Below are 17,499 nucleotides of genomic sequence, written 5' to 3' on the forward strand. Positions count from 1 at the left end.
AGCAGAAGAAAGACAAAAGATTTCTAACTCTGAAACAGCTAGGAGCATAACTCTAGTCCTTACTACAGCACGCAGCCACTCATAACCTACAAAGCTTGTACTCTTGATAAAAATAACACAGAATTCACTCTCCTCTCATAAACTATTACAGCTTCTTTCCTGTAGGAATAACTTCCTCTAGTCAAAAACACATTCCTCTCCCTCCTATTTTTAAAGAAGGTATACTATAGTTACAAAAAAATTGTCTACATAAGGAATTGAGCATAACTGGTCTGAAATACCATGCCTATCCAACAGTACAGTTCAGGAAGTAACAGATGCTGAAATAATAGTTCACTGATACCAAAGGCAGTATTTCCACCCTTCTCATTTATTTGGGGGTCTTATAAATTACTGACAAAACTTATCTCACCATTTGGTAAATCCATTTCAGCCAGATTAAGAAACAAATCTTTTCTTTTTTTGAACAGTTTAATTTCCTCTTCAATAAGGAGTCGAAAAAGCACCATAATATGAAGATGGAAAAAAGGCAAGAGCAGAATCCCTCCATTCTGGCATAGCCCATCACAAAACAAAATCCACCTCTACCAAAGTAATCTTTCTAAATGGATGTATTTCTTTGCCATTTGCAGGAGTTGCAATGTTTGAACGGCTCTCAAGTACACAGGAAGGCACACACATACAGAAAAAAGCACTACATTCTCAGTCAGATTGTGGACAGTTTTTTAGGTGACCTTTCAGTTACTTTATGAAGATTGTAAACAGTATTTGAAATAGCAGTATCGGCTTTATCCCATTCCTCAACCCACTTCCTTTAAACAAAGGCTTCAGCTGTAAACACACCAAGCATACCAAACAAAAAGACACTGCCAAGCTGTAGTGGGTTTCTGTGGCTGGGTTTTGGTAGCGGGTGGATGGGGAGGGGCTACAGGGGTGGCTTCTGTTAGAAGCTGCTAGAAGCCTCCCCTGTCCCATGGAGCCAATGCCAGCCGGCTCCAGGACAGACTTCCTGCCACCGGCCAAGGCCGAGCCAATTAGGAGTGATAGTAACGCCTCTGTGATAACATATTTAAGAAAAGAAGATTGTTGCACAGAAGAAATTCCAGCCAGGGAAGAGCAGAGTGAGAACATGGGAATAACAAAATAGACACCAAGGTCAGTGCAGAAGGAGGGGCAGGAGGTGCTCCAGGCACTGGAGCTGAGGCCCCTGCAGCCCGTGGTGCAGACCATGGTGGAGCAGCTGTGCCCCTGCAGCCCATGGAGGACCATCGGGGTGCAGAGACCCACCTGCAACCCATGGAGAAACCCATGCTGGAGCAGGTGGATGCATGAAGGAGGCTGTAACCCCGTAGGAGGACCAAGATGGAGCGGGGTCCTGCCGGAGACCTGCAGCCCGTGGAGAGGGAAGCCCACGCTGGAGCAGGTTTTTCCCAGGCAGGACTTGTGGCCCCTGGGGGGGACCCACACCGGTACAGCTCATTCATGAAGGACTGCATCCCCATGGAGAAGTGACCCACAGGACAGCAGTTTGGGAAGAACTGTTGCCCGAGGGATGGACTCACGCTGGAGAGGTCCATCAAGGACAGTCTCCTCCAAGGAGGGACCCCACAGGAGCAGGGGAAGGACTCCCCTCCCTGAGCAGCGGCAGAAACAACTGACTGTATCCCCCATTCCCCGTCCCCTTGCACCGCTGGGGGGTAGGAGGGAGAACATGGAAAGAAGGAGGCATGGGGGTAAGGTGGTTTTTAAGACTGTTTTATTTCTCACTCTTTGCCTCTGACCCTGTTAGTAATAAATGTAAGTACTATCCCCACTTTGAGTCTTGTTTTGCCTGTGAAGGTAATCAGTCACTGACCTCTCCCAGCTCTTATCTCTACTCACGAATTCTTAGCTGTTTTTTTGATCTCCCCTCTTTCCAGTTGCAGAGGGAGAGTGAGAGAGCAGCTTTAGTGGTATCTGGCCACGGTCAACCCACTAAACAAGCCTCTCTCATAATAACATGCCTAATTACGAAGTTAAATTTCAGAAGGCTGGAACAGATTTAAGCCTTCATTTGAAGTGATTTTAAGAAATCACTTTCAATTGTATTTCATTCAAAACATGAACACCTGCAAATCATATAGACAGGTGATGATAAATCAAAGGTCTGTCACAGTATGGAGTTTGAAGTCCAATTTCATCATCACAAGAAAAAATGAATAAATAAAAAAAAAATTAAAATGCATACCTTTTCTTGGAGGTAGTTCACCACTTTGTATTAATTCTGTTCCAGGATATACAATCTCCCCATCTTTTACCATTTCGTTCCACAAGCCACATAGTCCATCTCGTGTAAAAGCAAGCTGTTAAAAATAATACATTATATATAGTTATACACAACAATTTTCTCTCAAGGCAACTCAAGCTAACATTTAAAACACATGTGATTTTATATTTTGTCTCAGAAGAAAGAAAACACACATATCACCTCACTAGAATATTTATTGTGTCTGTATGTACGATCGGGATTTAAATGATTTCCAGGATCTCTGATTCTCTAGCTATGCTATTTTCAGATTAAAAGTGTGTGAAACAGATAGGCTCAAAGACAGTAAAATTAACTTTCTTTTGGTGACAAATTCTCATCAAAAGCGTGGATTTGGTCACTCAGAACTATCCATACATTCAATAGCGGGTGGGGGCAAAGGCACGGGGTCTCATTTTTCCCTTCAGGAAGAGTTATTCGAAGTCAAGCTGCATAAAGTCACAAAACAGAGAAGTATAAAGTCAACAGCCCCCTCACCAAACCAGCAACTGAAAAGCAAGGTATCTTAACCAGAACATATGATGACATCAAGGCACTGATTAATAAATTAATTTAACCAATTCAAACTGGTCCTCCTGTGCAAGGCATCTCTCACAGCCCCTCCTTCTTCCCTCCAACTGCTACAATGCCTCCTCTCAGATGCAGAACCAGATTATGGAACTGATCAAGACTAAAATCAGCTGCACATGGTAGAAGAGCAAAGAGCTGCCTCAGCCCAGGTCAGTTCCCAATAAGCTTTGTGTTCAAGAGGACAAATACTCGCAATAGAATAAACGGCAGGACTCTGGTAGCTGGAACCGCTCACAAAAGCACTGGCTGTAACACAAGTCTCCTGATGATTTAGTAATTTGGATCTCCCTTGGAGAATTCTAATGACCAGGATAACTTCTCTTCTATGGATGTTGTTCTCTGCTTCATAAAATGCTGCAAAACAGGTATCAACGTCCCTAGGGAATTCGAGGCTATAACTTGCAACAGTAAGGGAGGAGAGCAATACATGAAACTGAAAAACAGAATATTTTTGCATACCAAAGTGGTGAGTGAATACATTACAAAAAAAAAACCCTGCTGAATACTTATTCAGAAGCATCTTTGTGTTATGTAACTACTATTCAAATCCAAAGCTGAGAAGTAATACACAGATGCTGCTTACACAACTGCCGTAAAATATTTACCATTACACTCAGAACTCCACTTATCTTTAGGAAATAGCTCAAAATAAAATCTATTTTATTGATTATAAAGATTAAAAGTTTTAAGAGACACAATCACCAGCAGGAAAGACATTTGCTAATCCAGTTTATCTCAGTTAACATGAAGAACTAAAGTCAAGTTGCATGCTTTGTAACACACTAAATGACTATAGTAGTTTCTTGACTTCATATTGCATACTTCAGAAATTCACTCAAACAGACATTGATAATTTAGTAGTTTTTCTTTCAGCATAAAATGTAGGCTGACATTGTACATATCTGTCACTTACTATGCCCTGATCTCAGAGATATAAGAGGGAAAAAAATGATGCAGCGTGAGCTAGACATTATTCAACTTATGTGTGATTAATCAACTGTGTAGCACTAGAATTATAGTGACCATGCTTTACGGAAAGGTACAGTCCCTGTTCTTCAGGGCTTGACAGCATAAAGACCTTTTGCAAAGATTTGTGTTTTGCTAAAAGCTTCACATTTGGCTTAATTTAAAAAAAAAAAAAATTGAAATAATCTTATAGTTCATTTCAACAATGAAAAAATCATTCACCATTAAGTGATTTTCTTGCATTGTTCTCAGTCTAGAAATATTTCAACAATATATGGGTTTTCCTTCTTCAGATGTGGTCTTTAGAGGGGCACCTAAGGAATTCATTTATCATAATTTTTTTCTTGTGAAAATAGCAAAACACAACTGTTTCATTAATTTTGGCTCATATGTGATAGATTAGAAAAAAAAGAAACTTTTGCCTGTTAAATGCTAACCTATGCTAAAATACAAGCTTGAAAAACAGCAAGTGAGGCAACCCTCCAGATGGGTTGCATAATAAGCTACAGTTTTCAAAAACTAAAGTTCTTTCTCTAATAAATTGTCTTTTCACGCATTTTCTTTCACATTCAGATCACCTTGGTATGGAAACAATTCTCACAGTTTATAATCTAAAGGCCTACAGGTTTTGAATTCAAGCACTGTTTTATTTCAGAAAATTTATTACTTTTGAAAGCATTCCTGCAAACTAGAATCGAGAACTGTTTTCTCCACTTTAACCTCTAATCCTTTTACACAGCAAAAAGTTCACTCAACTCTTTCACACAACTAAAAACTGGAAAAGTAAACAAAATTTCTTCTGCCTTGGGTTTGGTGTTCAAATTCTTATCAAAGTAATTTTCTTGGTATGTTGCATAAAGATAGAGGAATCACCAAGACTACAGGTCACAGAGAGTTCCACCTCCTTCTCCAAATACTTCGTGTGGAAGCTTATTCCATAAGCAGCCTTCAGATAAACAATTTTGCCTTTACTCAGGTTGTAGTTAACATTTTGTCAGCAGTATGTGTGTTGGGGGAAGGGAAAAAGGAGACATGCTTGAAAGTAAAGGAACACTGGACTTATTTTGAAGCAATAATCAAGGGAACCAACTGAAAGGATCACTAAGAAACAGTTCTTACAACCAATTCATCTGTCATAACTGAGGACAACTTAATAATCTACTCAACATTCAGCAAATAGATGCTATATGCTATACATGATAGTCAAAAACGAAAGAAAAGACTGAGTTCTAAAGTGATAAATTATTTAAGCAATTTTATTTTCATGATCTCAAAAATACATAATCATAAGATTCACCACTCTCTTGAGAGAAATATGTCATTTAACCTACAGAAATGGGGAGGCCAGAGGCTCATGCTAGCATCCAGAGGGACCTCAACAAGCTGGAGAAGTGGGCTGAGAAGAACCTCATCAAGCTGAACAACAAGTGTGAGGTCCTGCACCTGGGGAGAAACTGCCCCAGGCAGCAGTACAGGCTGGAGGTAACTCAGGTGGAAAATGGCTTTGCAGACTAGACCCCAAGGGTCCTGGTGGGGACTGAGTTGAACATGAGCCACCAATGTGCCCTCGCCACAAAGAAGGTTAATGGGTATCATGGGCCGCATTAGGAAGAGTATTACCAGCAGATTTGGGGAGGTGATCCTTCCCCTCTACTCAGCACTGGTGAGGCCACACCTGGAGTGCTGGATCCAGTGCTGGGCTCCTTAGTGTGAGAAAACATGGACATACAGAAGGGAGTGCAACAAAAGGCCACAAAGATGATTAAGGGCATGGAACATCTTTCTCATGAGAAAAGGCAGAGACAGCTGAGACTGTTTAGGCTTGAGAAGTCTTGTGGGGAAAAAAACTCATCAATATATATAAACATCTGAAGGGAAGGTGTAAACAAGAGGGAGCTAGGCTTTGCCCAGTGGCACCCAGTGACAAGGACCAGTGGGAGTGGGCATATGCTGAAACACAGGAGGTTCCCTCTGACCACCAAGAAACACTTTCACATTGTGAGGGTGACCAAGCACTGGCACAGAGGGCCCAGGGAGGTTGTTTTAATATCCTGGAGATAGTCAAAAGACATTAGGACCTGGTCCTGGGCAATGGGCTCTAGGTGGCCCTGCCTGAGCAGGGGAGTTAGGCCAGCTGACCTACCGAAGTCCCTTCCAACCTCAACCATTTGTGATCCTATGAAACTAGCAGTTGAAGATAACAGTAAGTCAAATGTATGGTAGAAAACTCGAATATCAGCTTTGACTACATAATCCTGCTTTTCTTTCTTTCTACAGTATTTTTTCTTTCTACAGTATCTTAGCCAGAACATTGCATTCAGTAATTTATAAGGAGTCTATCAACACATCCAAGCAGTCAGAGAGAACTAGAAATTTGTTCAGAACAAATTTAGAAAGTATCTTTCTGCCTTCTATTTTGCAAAAAAAATATGGCACTTCTTCCACTAAATTCTTTATTTAAAGTTCACAAGGTAATCCGCGGTGAAGTGGAAGAGACAAAAAACGCATTTGGTGCCTTCACTGTTTCTGACGTACTTGAGTTGCGAGCACAAGAGCAGCAATCTGTGTTTTGTAAAGTCTAACACTCACTAGATTGCTTGATTTACGTGGACATCTTTCCCTCTAATACCTTAGTAACTTTATTTGTGAATGTTTAAAGGGATGAACTTGACAAACTCAGTAAGCTAACAAATTAAAAATAATTAAGTTTCACTGAACTTTTGCAACTGGCAACAGTACCAGAGATGTACTTTATGTAAATCTCTCTCTTAAGTCCCTGCTTGCCCTACCACCTACACACTGGACAAGAGCAGTTCCATGCTCCACTACTACTATCCATTGCCTTGCAACTTTAGCCCATGTTCCTAATCCTCCTACTCATTCCCCATGCTCAAAATCTCCCTCATCCTTCCCATGGCATCTGTTGACCTCCTCTCAATCCCCATCTCCTATGCACCTCACTTTCACAAACCCCAAGCCTCTTCCACCATTTGTTGCACTTTCTCATTCCCAGAGCACATCTTGATCTCTGCACTTGAAAGCCATGTATCTCACCAAATCCATACTTCCCACACAAACCTAAGGCTCAGCCCTAGTTATCCCAAACCAAAAAGGGAAGGCCCTAAGTAGACTTTAAAGTGAATTTCTACTGTAAACTGGGCAGACCCCACTCTAATCTTTTGTTAATCTCATCTCTGCAGTTAAACAGTAATTTATTCTGTCTAGTACAACATTTGATTAAGTCCAAGGGGTATCTAGTTTGGCTGCTGGCATATGCTGCTGCCATTCTCCAACAGAGCTGGCAGTGAAATTTCTGTCCATTCCCATCAACTCTAGACAATAAGACACCGGCATCGACATGGTATTTTAAAGTCCATTAAAAAACGTTTCTCTTTAGAAATATAATAAAATTAAAAACAGCCCAGTAATAGCAAAGAAAATCACAGAGCAGTACGTCCTTTCCCAAGTCTCTCTTTCATTTTTGCTTTTTTGAATCCATTCAACTCATGCTTCCTTTTTCATTGTTGTCTTTGTCAGTATTGTGTCCTAGCTTCCTTCCTTCCCTGCTGAATGAAGCATGTCCTGAAACCACAGCTGCTTATCACACCTATGCAAAGTACAGTTAACCATCATTAGATCTAAACATACTGCTCCAAAGCTCTGACAGCAAAGACAGAAAAGTTCAGCAGCCCCACATTTCTTCAATGGATTTGAGGGTAAAACTAGAAAAGTCCCCATAGTAAGTCTGCTGGTCTTCCAGTTCAAAGAGTAGGATTTTCATAAAAATCAAAATGCTGAATGTAATTTTGAAGGGAAAGTAAGAAGATTTCAAACCAACGCAACTCTTAAAGGTGGATTTTTCATCTTAAAAAGCTCACTTTCATCATGGCAAAACATGATGATAGAAATAGTCTGCCAACAATGAACTCAATGAAAACTGATGAAAATGCATCATGTTCCACTTGTAGACAGCTCTTGCACCTTCACTGTTGCCTAAAGTTTTTCTCCACACTACAGGAAAACGAAACGTTTTCCCTCTATCTCCTGCTAGTAAGCACAATAGTTCTCCACAGGATCCAGAATAAGCAGCCTAATTAAACACCATTTGAACACACACATGCATCCCCTTAGCTCACAGCAATTCTAGTTTTCAGTTATTCATCCATCACTAATTAAAGGTCTCTGCATAAGATTCTAAATTAGTACAGTACATCTATTTAATCAGAATTATTTTAAGCACAGTTTGATTCTACAAACTGAGTACCTAGGTTTAAATAAACAATTTTAACCTCCCCTCTTTAAAATAAAAGCATGTCTTCCTTAGAAACAGTCATTAAAACAAAATCTCCTATTTCACACAGATTTTGCTATAAATATGATGGTTTCTACTAGAAATAGTCATAATTAGGTAGGTGTTTTTAAATGTATTAATTCAAATCTAAATAAATAAATCAGAAATTGAAATTATATGCTGACTTTCCTAGTGACGTTAAACATGACACATGATAAAGTGACCTGTAGTAAAATCCACCTGTTTTATGACTTCACAGGATTATTTTATTAAGAACGATGTTATACACACATATATTGATATACATCATCGGAGGCCGGATTACATATTGTACTACTGATGTTATCTTATATTCAGCTGATTTAATTTTTCAGCTGCTGTAACAGTTTGTGTTTTTTTCAGACAACACAGGACATCTTATTTTGCTCCACCAGGAAATTTAGAATTTCTAGTAAAACAATTGTTTCTAAGCATTTCAAAATTATACTAGTAACTGTAAATTATACAGTTACTGTAAATTATACAATCACAGGTCAAAAATCACAAAGTTAATAAAATGACACAGAATAGTCACGGGATAGGGTCGGTCTGGGTCTTTGTAGAGTATTTTGGCTTCCTAAAATAGTATTATTTAGTTTCAGATAAATTAATATAAGCAAAAAGCGTATTGTCAAGATACACTTCTATTAACATTTGCACCACTTCAGTACATCCTGCAGGCCAGAGGCTCACTGCTACTTCAAAAGAGCTTGCACCTTTAACATTCTCTTAAGAACAGTAATAACATGCTACATCACACTGCCTTTGTTTCTTAGCAGTAACATCCCAAAACCGAGTAAGAACATTTAAATTTGGCCCGGACACCAGCTGCAACAGTGACGCACACAGGTGATTAAACACAATCCACGCTACAATCATTCTTTCCTTATTATATTAATACCACTATATTATAGACTTATTAATGCACATAGTACTAGAATATAGTGTATTACATTGTTAATGCAACAGCATCTTCAACTGAAACAAAAAGGAATACAATGATTTTCAGAGACATTTCACCGGTTTAATCCACAATAAATGCCAGTCAAGTCGAAAGAGCAAACTGTCCAGCAGCAGTGACAAAGAAAAAGGGTAAATCAGACTTTGGAGACTACCAGGCCACCAAGTGAAACATTTTACTTCCAATTCTAGCTATACATCCCAAATTTTGCTACAGCAAAGGTTAGTTTTAAAAACTTTGTATGTCTCTTAAGTATAATTCTGTTTCTCCAAGAACTTTCACCTACTCATTCTTGGAATGATTTACAGTGAAAAGTTAAAAAAGCTGCAAACTGAAGAGTTTCAGGGTCCCATTCTAAACAATAATTTGTAGTCGTTTAGTGTGTCTTCTTCAAACCCCTCATAGTACTGTGTTCATCTTTTCAACTCCTGCTGACAGCCTCTTGAACACCAATAAGGCCCTTCTATGGTTGAGATGGCAAAAACATGAATGGTAGGAGATCTGCATATTCAGTACACATTGAACTCAAAGGATTAAGAGACAGGATTTATACCTATTAAAAAAAATTCACATGCAGCTAGGTCATGCTAGTCAACCAGTAGCTAAAATAGCCAATCATGTAATAGAAAAATTCTCCAGAGCCCAAAACCCCTTTTGAAGAGCCCTTTCTCCAGAGCCCAAAACCCCCCCTTGACAGAAGACATCTGCCATTTAATACATTAAAAAGATGCAATTCAAGGCTCACATGCAGATTTTTCAAAATGCCAAATACATACATCAAAATAAGAGTTCTGTGACAAGGACCTGTGTAATGCCAAAAAACAGTTAATCTAGTAAGAAAATTATATTATACCCAGGCAGCCTGGGTAGTCTTCAGATTCCAGAAAAGTGATGTTTGTGTCCAGTAGATTACAAACAATTACTGTTATTTCATTAATCTCATTATTTTGATTACAGCTTGATTAGAAGAAAACAAAGGGAGTACCCTGACAATTAGAGTCTAACTTGTAATTACTCATAAAGAACTCTTATAAGTAAGAGCATTTATTCATAGAACTGTGTTACAAATTAAGACTTCTATTATTAAAATGCATTATTACAACACATTAACTAGACTCATTAAAAACAAATATTTCATTGCATTTATACACACAACTAAAAATAACTGTTAGAAGTTTGAATGACAATTGAAAAAGTTTACATGACAAAGGGATGCAGAAAAAAGATACTATGAATAAGAGGAAAAATCTGACAAATCACATGAATAGTCACATTTTTCACCCCATATAATACAGAAGAAAAACAGGCAACACAGTCAGCAGCTGTTACAAACAAAGGTTGTCACTTTTTCAACTAAAATTTTCCCGTATTCAACAATCATTGAAGCAATATATTTGTAATCTAGAAGCTACCCTCTTGGAAACAAAAAAATATTTCCATATTTCTTAATAAGCTTATCTCCAAAACATCTTTTACTGTGCTTATTTACCACATTAGACAAAACATCTGACTTTAGATCAAAACTTTTACTTCTGTAAGAACAGAAGATGAAAATAGAACCAATCTAGCCAAATCAAGAGCAAGCCCTGTCATTTTATAGCATTTACATACAAGACCTAGTAAATAATGTAACCTCTTAGGCTATATCTGTCACTTCTGATTCCAATTTAGCTTCTTTGATGTAAAATTCTGGAGAAAGACTGCTTTCAAATCACAACTGCATGGGGAAAAATCCTTGTCTAACCACATGAACAGCTCAACTCAACCATTCAGACTATCAGCACATATCTGGGATAAAGTCACAAAAACAGAATTTTTAAGAAATTTTCAGTAGCATTATTATTAACTGTAACAAAGGAATAACGCTGGCTGGCACATCCCAACAAGAATTTCAGAGTTTTGTGCAGGAACTTGCACAGTTATTCAAGGTAAGGGATCTATATGCACCATCTGGGGAAAGGAAGATGAGGAGACAAGGACTTAATCTAGTTACTCATTTCATCTAAAACAAATATAACTGACCCAAAGCACTCTATTTCTCTGTATTTTCCACTTGTCAAACCTGATTTTGGAAAACATGATGGTATTCTCCTCCCTTATGCAAGCTGTATGATACAATGAACAGATCATCTTCTAAGACAAAAGAAAACTTTCACCAAACACTGGTACATTTCAAAAACCACTTCCATTTCAGCCACATATCTTTGACAAAAAATTAACTCCCTTCAAATGGGAGCAAATTCAAAAGGATGCCTCTACCCATCATATAAACAGAGCTACAGTTAAAGCTAATTTGAATTCTTGAAAACGTAAATTAGATTTCCATCACCTTTCGCTTCAGTTCTCCCATGCATTAAAGCTGCTATGCAGGCAAGACATTTAGCAACAGCCTAAATGAAGAATTTATAGTTCTAGCAGAAATGCCACATACTTAACTAAGGGTTTTGACACTGTGCAAAGATAACATACATATGTAGCCCAGCTTGTTTCAAAGCATAAGGGACTGAACTGACAATGATCTATTTGCAGCTCAAAATAAGTTCTTCAAAATGTTTCTTCAAAACCAGCTTTAAATCTGTGTAGTCAGAAAACCCCATACACTAACTCAAGAGCAATCTTCTATTCGTCAGCTTCTCAGACTAAAAGCATCCTTGATCTGCACCTGAAAGGTCACGATGCACTAGGACCATCAAACTTCTTACCTGCAAGTCTGTCTTCAACCATTTGGAGTCAAATCTTGCTTGAGCAGACAGACAAAAAGAATCAGAAGACATGTTTCCTTCTTCAGCCTTCTCTCCAGGCTGGCTGAGCAGCCCAACCGGCCACAGAATGAGGGGGGGAAAAAAAAAACACAATCTAGCACATGAAGTAAACCACACAAGGTTATTTTCGTCCAGACTAGGATGGCTTCCACTGGATCTTTAAAAATGTATCATGAAGAAGGACCTCCCTCGCTTACATCCCCTGAATTTGCACGGGGAGAGGAACACGCATTAAGAACACTATCTGAACCCAGAAAAAAGCTTTCATTTCCCTTCCCTATCACACCCGTGGGAAGAAAGCCTCCCCTTCTGCTGCACTGAGCCACACCAGAGGCCTTAACGCTGCCCCTCAGCCCCGTAAGTGGTGCATGAAATAAATAATTGATCGCAGATTACGCAAGCCGCAGGCCAACATAAAGCGATTATCAGGGTCACCCGCACCCCCTCCTCCCCGCTGGCAGCCCAGGCCCGGGGGCTGCCCCTCTCCCGGGAGCATCCCATCCCAAACCACCCCCTGCGCTCACGTCCCGCTATCACCGCCCCTGACGAGGCCAGCCGCTGCTTTCCCCCACCTCGGCCAGCCCGGGGAGGGGGCGGCGGGGCGGGGGTCGCCGGGAACTCGAGCGGGAGGAGCGGGGAAAGCCCCGCCCGGGCAGGGGTCGCCGCACACGGCGCGGGGGCCGCTCCTCCCCTTCCCTCCCCTCCTGGGATGCGGAGCGGAGGCCGCTCTCCCCGCGCCGCCCGCCCGCCCACCACCGCTCCGCGGGGCGGGGGCACTGCCGCCCTCTCCTCCCCGCTCCCCGCCGAGCCCGACCGAGCTGTCGGGGCTCTCACACTCACCGGGCAGCTGCGGCGATGGCGACGGCTCCTCGCGTCGCTACACCGCCGCCCGCTCGGCCCCGGGTAATCCTCGCCCCTCCTTCCCTCGCCCGCCCGCCCCCCACCCCTCCGCCGGCGGAGCCGCTCGCCGGTCCCTCCTTCGCTAGTGGAGACGGGCTAAGCTCGGCTCCTGGTACGCCCGCGGAGCGCTCTACCAATCGGGAGAGCAGCGGGAGGCGGGACATCCTGTCCCGCAGCGGGGAGGGGAGGGGAACGGGGCAGGGGCGGGCGGAGCCGCGCCGGTAATAACGGAGACCAAAACCTACTCGTAGCTGGAATGCTGTAAGAGATTAAACAAACAAACAAACAAAAAAAAAAAAAAACCACACAAAAAAGATGTTTTGGGTTGCTTAAGTAATTGAGGGGCCATGTGCAAACTGTACTGTTGACTGTTGATTTCTCAAAGAAGAAAGCTTTCAAGTAGGTCAGAGGAGTAAGGTCATTAACGAGGAGTAGCTCGGAGGCAAACGAAATGACAGAATCACAGAATGGGTAAGGTTGGAAGGGACCACAGTGGGGCATCTGGTCCAACCTCCCTGCTCAAGTAGGGTCATCCTAGAGCACATGACACAGGATTCTCTTTCTCTCTCTCTGGAGACATTCAAAACCCACCTTGACGTGGGTAACCTTCTCTAGGTGACCCTGCCTTGGCAGGGTGGTTGGACTAGATGATCACTAGAGGTCTCTTCCAACCCTTCCAATTCTGTGATTCTGTGTCCAGATGGTTCTTGAATATCTCCAGGGAGGGAGAATTCACTGCCTCTCTGGGTGATCTGTTCCAGCGCTTGACCACCCACACAGTAAAGAAATTCTTCCTCATATTCAGGTGGAACTCCTGAGCATCAGTTTCTGCCCATTTCCTCTTGTCCTATTGCTTAGCAAATACAAGAAGAGCCCGACTCCATCCTCTTGGCACCCTCTCTTCAGATACTTATATCTGTTGATGATGTTTCCTCTCAGTTGTCTCTTCTTGAGAGACAACACAGCACTCTCAATCCAGCCTCAGAGGGTTGAGTAGAGGGGCAGAATCACCTCACTCAACCTGCTGGCAATTCTCTTCCTGGTGTACCCCAGGATACCATTGGCCTTGGCTCCAAGGACACACTGCTGGCTCACGGATAGCTTTGCTGTCCAGCAGGACCCCCAGGTCTTTCTCCATCGATCTGCTTTCCAGCAGGTCAGCCTGTACAGGTGCCAGGGGTTATTCTTCCTCAGGTGCAGGACCCTGCACTTGCCTTTGTTGAATTTCAGACAGTTCTCTGCCCATCTCTCCAATCTGTTGAGGTCCTTCTGAAGGGCTGCACAGTACTCTGAGGTATTGGCCCCTTCTCTCAGCTTTGTATTGTCAGCAAACTTGCAGAGGAAGCATCTGCCCCTTCATCCAAGTCACTGATGAATAAATTAAACAATACTGAGCCCAACATTGAACCTTGGGGGACACCACTAATGACAGGCCTCCAACCATGCCACTGGGATGCCCTCTGGGATCTGCCAGTTCTCAGTCAACTTCACTGTCCACTCATTCTGGACACAGGACACAATTCCTGAGTTTGCCTATGAGGATGATGCAAGAGACAGTGCTGAAAGCCTTGTTGAAGTCGAGGTAGACAACAACCACTGCCTTCCCCTCATCCATCTAGGTAGTTGTTTCATCATAGAAGGCAATCAGGTTGGTCAAGCATGATTTACCTTTAGTGAATCCATGGTGACTACTCCTGATCTCCCATTTGTCATCCATGTGGATAGAGATGACCTCCAGAATGAGATGCTCTATCACCTTTCCAGGGACTGAGGTGAGTCTGACTGGCCAGTAGTTCCATGGGTCCTCCTTCTTGTCCATTTTGAAGACCAATGTGACATTTCCTTTCTTCCAGTCCTCAGGCACCTCTCCTGATTGCCATGACCTTTCAAAAATGATTGTGAGCTGATGTGCCAGCTCCCTCAGCACTTGTGGATGCATCCCCTCAGGGCCCATGGATTTGTGGATGTCAAGATTGCCTAAGTGTTCTCTAACTCAATCCTCCTTGAGCAAGGGTAAATCTTCCTTCCAACACTCCTTTACCCTGGTCCTTTATCCTTCCAACATTCCTGATCTCTGGGGCCAGAGATTCTTGAGGGTTGATTTTGTCAGTGAAAACCAATGCAAAGAAGGCATTCTGTAACTCTGTCTTCTTTGCATCTTCTGTTATCAGGGAAAGAGTAGAGGCTGGAAACAGTAAAGTGATGCCACTACTTGTGAAGGAAGAAGGATTCTGGGAAATAAAGCAGGGACTTGCTAATAGCAGGCAGTGACAGGAATTTGGAGGCAAATGCTGACTGATTACCTGAGGGAGAAACTGCTCTGTGGCAAATAATCATCCTTCAGCATAACTTTGTTGGGGATGTATATCAGTAGCTTGAAATTCAAATTAAACAAAAGTCAAGCTTTTCACAATACTTAGACTCCTGTTCTCTTGCTGCTAAGGAATTAGGAATGTAGGAGCAAGACTTGGCAGATGGGACCATTATTGGGTTTGGCCAACATGAAGCCACAGACTGAATGTCAATGAAATGCTAACAGAACTGAGACCATTTGCTGGCATTTAGGCAAAGGTACACAACATTTAGTTGTTATTATGTAAGAAGCATTGTAATAAAACAGTGGATTTGATTCTCCAGTGTTCATTGTCAAAGTAACAAATGCAACCATGACCTAACTGGTTAGCCTGTTACTTACCACAGACCTCTCTTGGATCAAGATATAGTAGGCACTTGAAGTAAAATACTGTACAAAATTTCTGAAGTGCCTGAAAATTTATATAAAAATACAGAAATACAAAATTTCCTAAAGTTACTCCTAGAAACTTTAAAATATGAGCCTTCAAAACCAAAAGTAGTTCCCTTTGAAAAATTTTCCCAAATGCCTACATGTTAAAAGCTTTAAGTTGAGGGGACTGGAAGTATTGTCATGCGTATCAGGTTGTGTTTATTCTGACTAGTGCGTGGCTGAGCAAGAACTAGCATGCCAGGATGGGAAATATTTTAATCTTTGCTTACCTGGCAGACTGAAAATATAAGAAAGTAGTCATATTGACATATTCTATGTAGGGATAAAGACTGCTTTGACATGTAAGGATTAAGGGACAAACAAATAAAGTGGATATTGTCATGCAAGTCTACTATAGGCCAGCCATCCAGGATGACTACACTAATGAATTATTCTTTAAGGAACTAAGGGACACCTCTAAATCAACCACCCTTGTCCTTAGGAGGAACTTCAACTTGCCAGACGTTAATTGGACTACCACAGAGCTGATACAAACAGGTCCAGAAGATTCCTAAAGCACTTTTTGTTACAGGTACTAAGGGAGCCGAATAGGAAAGGTGCTCTCCTTGATCTTTTTGCTTGTTAACTAAGAGGGTATTGTGAGTGGAGTGACGAATGGTGGCCATCTTGGCCAACCTCAAAACCTCAAAACAATTGAGTTTAAAATCTCTGTTGACAGGAGGAAGAGAGCCAGAAAAACTTCAACTCCTGATATGAAGAGAGCAGGCTTCAGGCTGCTCAGGGAACTAGTTAGCAAGGTCCCCTGCAAAAATGCTTTTCAAGGTACAGAGGTCCATCAGTGTTCTCCCAATTTTCAAGAAAGGCAAGAGGGATGGCCCTGGTAACTACAGGCCTGTCAATTTCTTCTGTTTCTGCGCATCATTCAGCTGGATAAACACGTGCAGTGGATGAGCAACTGGCTCATGGGTCAGGCACAAAGGGTTATAGTAAATGGGGTTGCAGCACGCTGGTGACTGGTCACTAGTGGAGTTTGGCATGGCTTCATTTTAGGGCCAGTGCTCTTCACAATCTTCATAAAGGACTTGGAGCTGTAGGCTCCTTCAGAGAGGTCCCACAGAGAGGCCTAGACAAATCAGAGGGCTGGGCAATCACCAACCATATTAAGTTGAACAAGGGAAAGTGCTAGATTCTGCACCTGGGATGGGGCAACCCTGGGTGTACAGTGCAAACTGAGGAATGAGATGCTGGACAGCAGCACCACAGAAAGGGACCTGGGGGTTGATGGCAAGTAGAACATGAGTCAGCAGTGCCCTGGCATCCAGGAGGGCCAATCAGGCAAAGCATTGCCAGTTGTTCGAGGGAGATGATTGTCCCATTCTACTCTGCCTCACCTCAAGTCCTGTGTGCAGTTGTGAGATCCTGGATCCGAATCTCACTGAATTATTGATATGGGTCGGAACGAAATCACTGTGTGTGTGTGTGTGTGTGTGTGTGTGTGTGTGTGTGTGTGTGTGTGTGTTCCTGTGGGGAAGGGCTGGGCCTGGACCTGCAGGTCGATAGTAACACCTGCACATAAGGCCTGTGCTGAGGGCACAGGACAGAGCCAGAAGGCAAGGCCTGCTGCCCACGCAGAGCACACGGCATCACTGAAGGCCCTGCAGCTGGGCTGTCAGTCAAGTCAGATCTGCCTGGTAGCCCACCCACACCACACCCCTGCAGCCTGTGACTGCTACAGCCCAACTCACTCCGGCCTGGAAGGCACTGACTGGATATCCTGCCTGGGAGGGAAAACTGAACTCTAGAAATACACGAGATTCCATGTGGTCTCTCTCTTCTCCCTCTCCGTCCGGCACCATGTGAATTATTGAATCTTGTTGGTAACTATTCTCTCCTTTTTTCTCCTTCTTTCTTTATTCCTTTTAATCTGTTTTCTTTTACTCTTTTCCTTCTCTTGTGATT

At 42.2% G+C, this 17,499-nt stretch overlaps 1 protein-coding gene across 1 annotated transcript in view; it reads right to left on the reverse strand.

Moving 5' to 3' along the window:
* The window catches only part of HERC2 (HECT and RLD domain containing E3 ubiquitin protein ligase 2), a 109,602-nt gene extending 96,750 nt beyond the window's left edge, over nt 1-12,852 (reverse strand). The window contains exons 1-3 of the mRNA XM_017818356.1: nt 12,735-12,852; nt 11,835-11,937; nt 2,228-2,342 (exon numbers count right to left, since the gene is read on the reverse strand). Coding sequence (XP_017673845.1) covers nt 2,228-2,342; nt 11,835-11,906 — 187 coding nt within the window. The 5' untranslated portion in view covers nt 11,907-11,937; nt 12,735-12,852. The remainder of the gene's footprint in view (nt 1-2,227; nt 2,343-11,834; nt 11,938-12,734) is intronic.
* Between the last annotated feature and the right edge of the window lie 4,647 nt (nt 12,853-17,499).

This window comes from Lepidothrix coronata, unplaced genomic scaffold (genome assembly GCF_001604755.1).
Source record: "Lepidothrix coronata isolate B3197 unplaced genomic scaffold, Lepidothrix_coronata-1.0 Scaffold68, whole genome shotgun sequence".
Classification (NCBI taxonomy): Eukaryota; Metazoa; Chordata; class Aves; order Passeriformes; family Pipridae; genus Lepidothrix; species Lepidothrix coronata.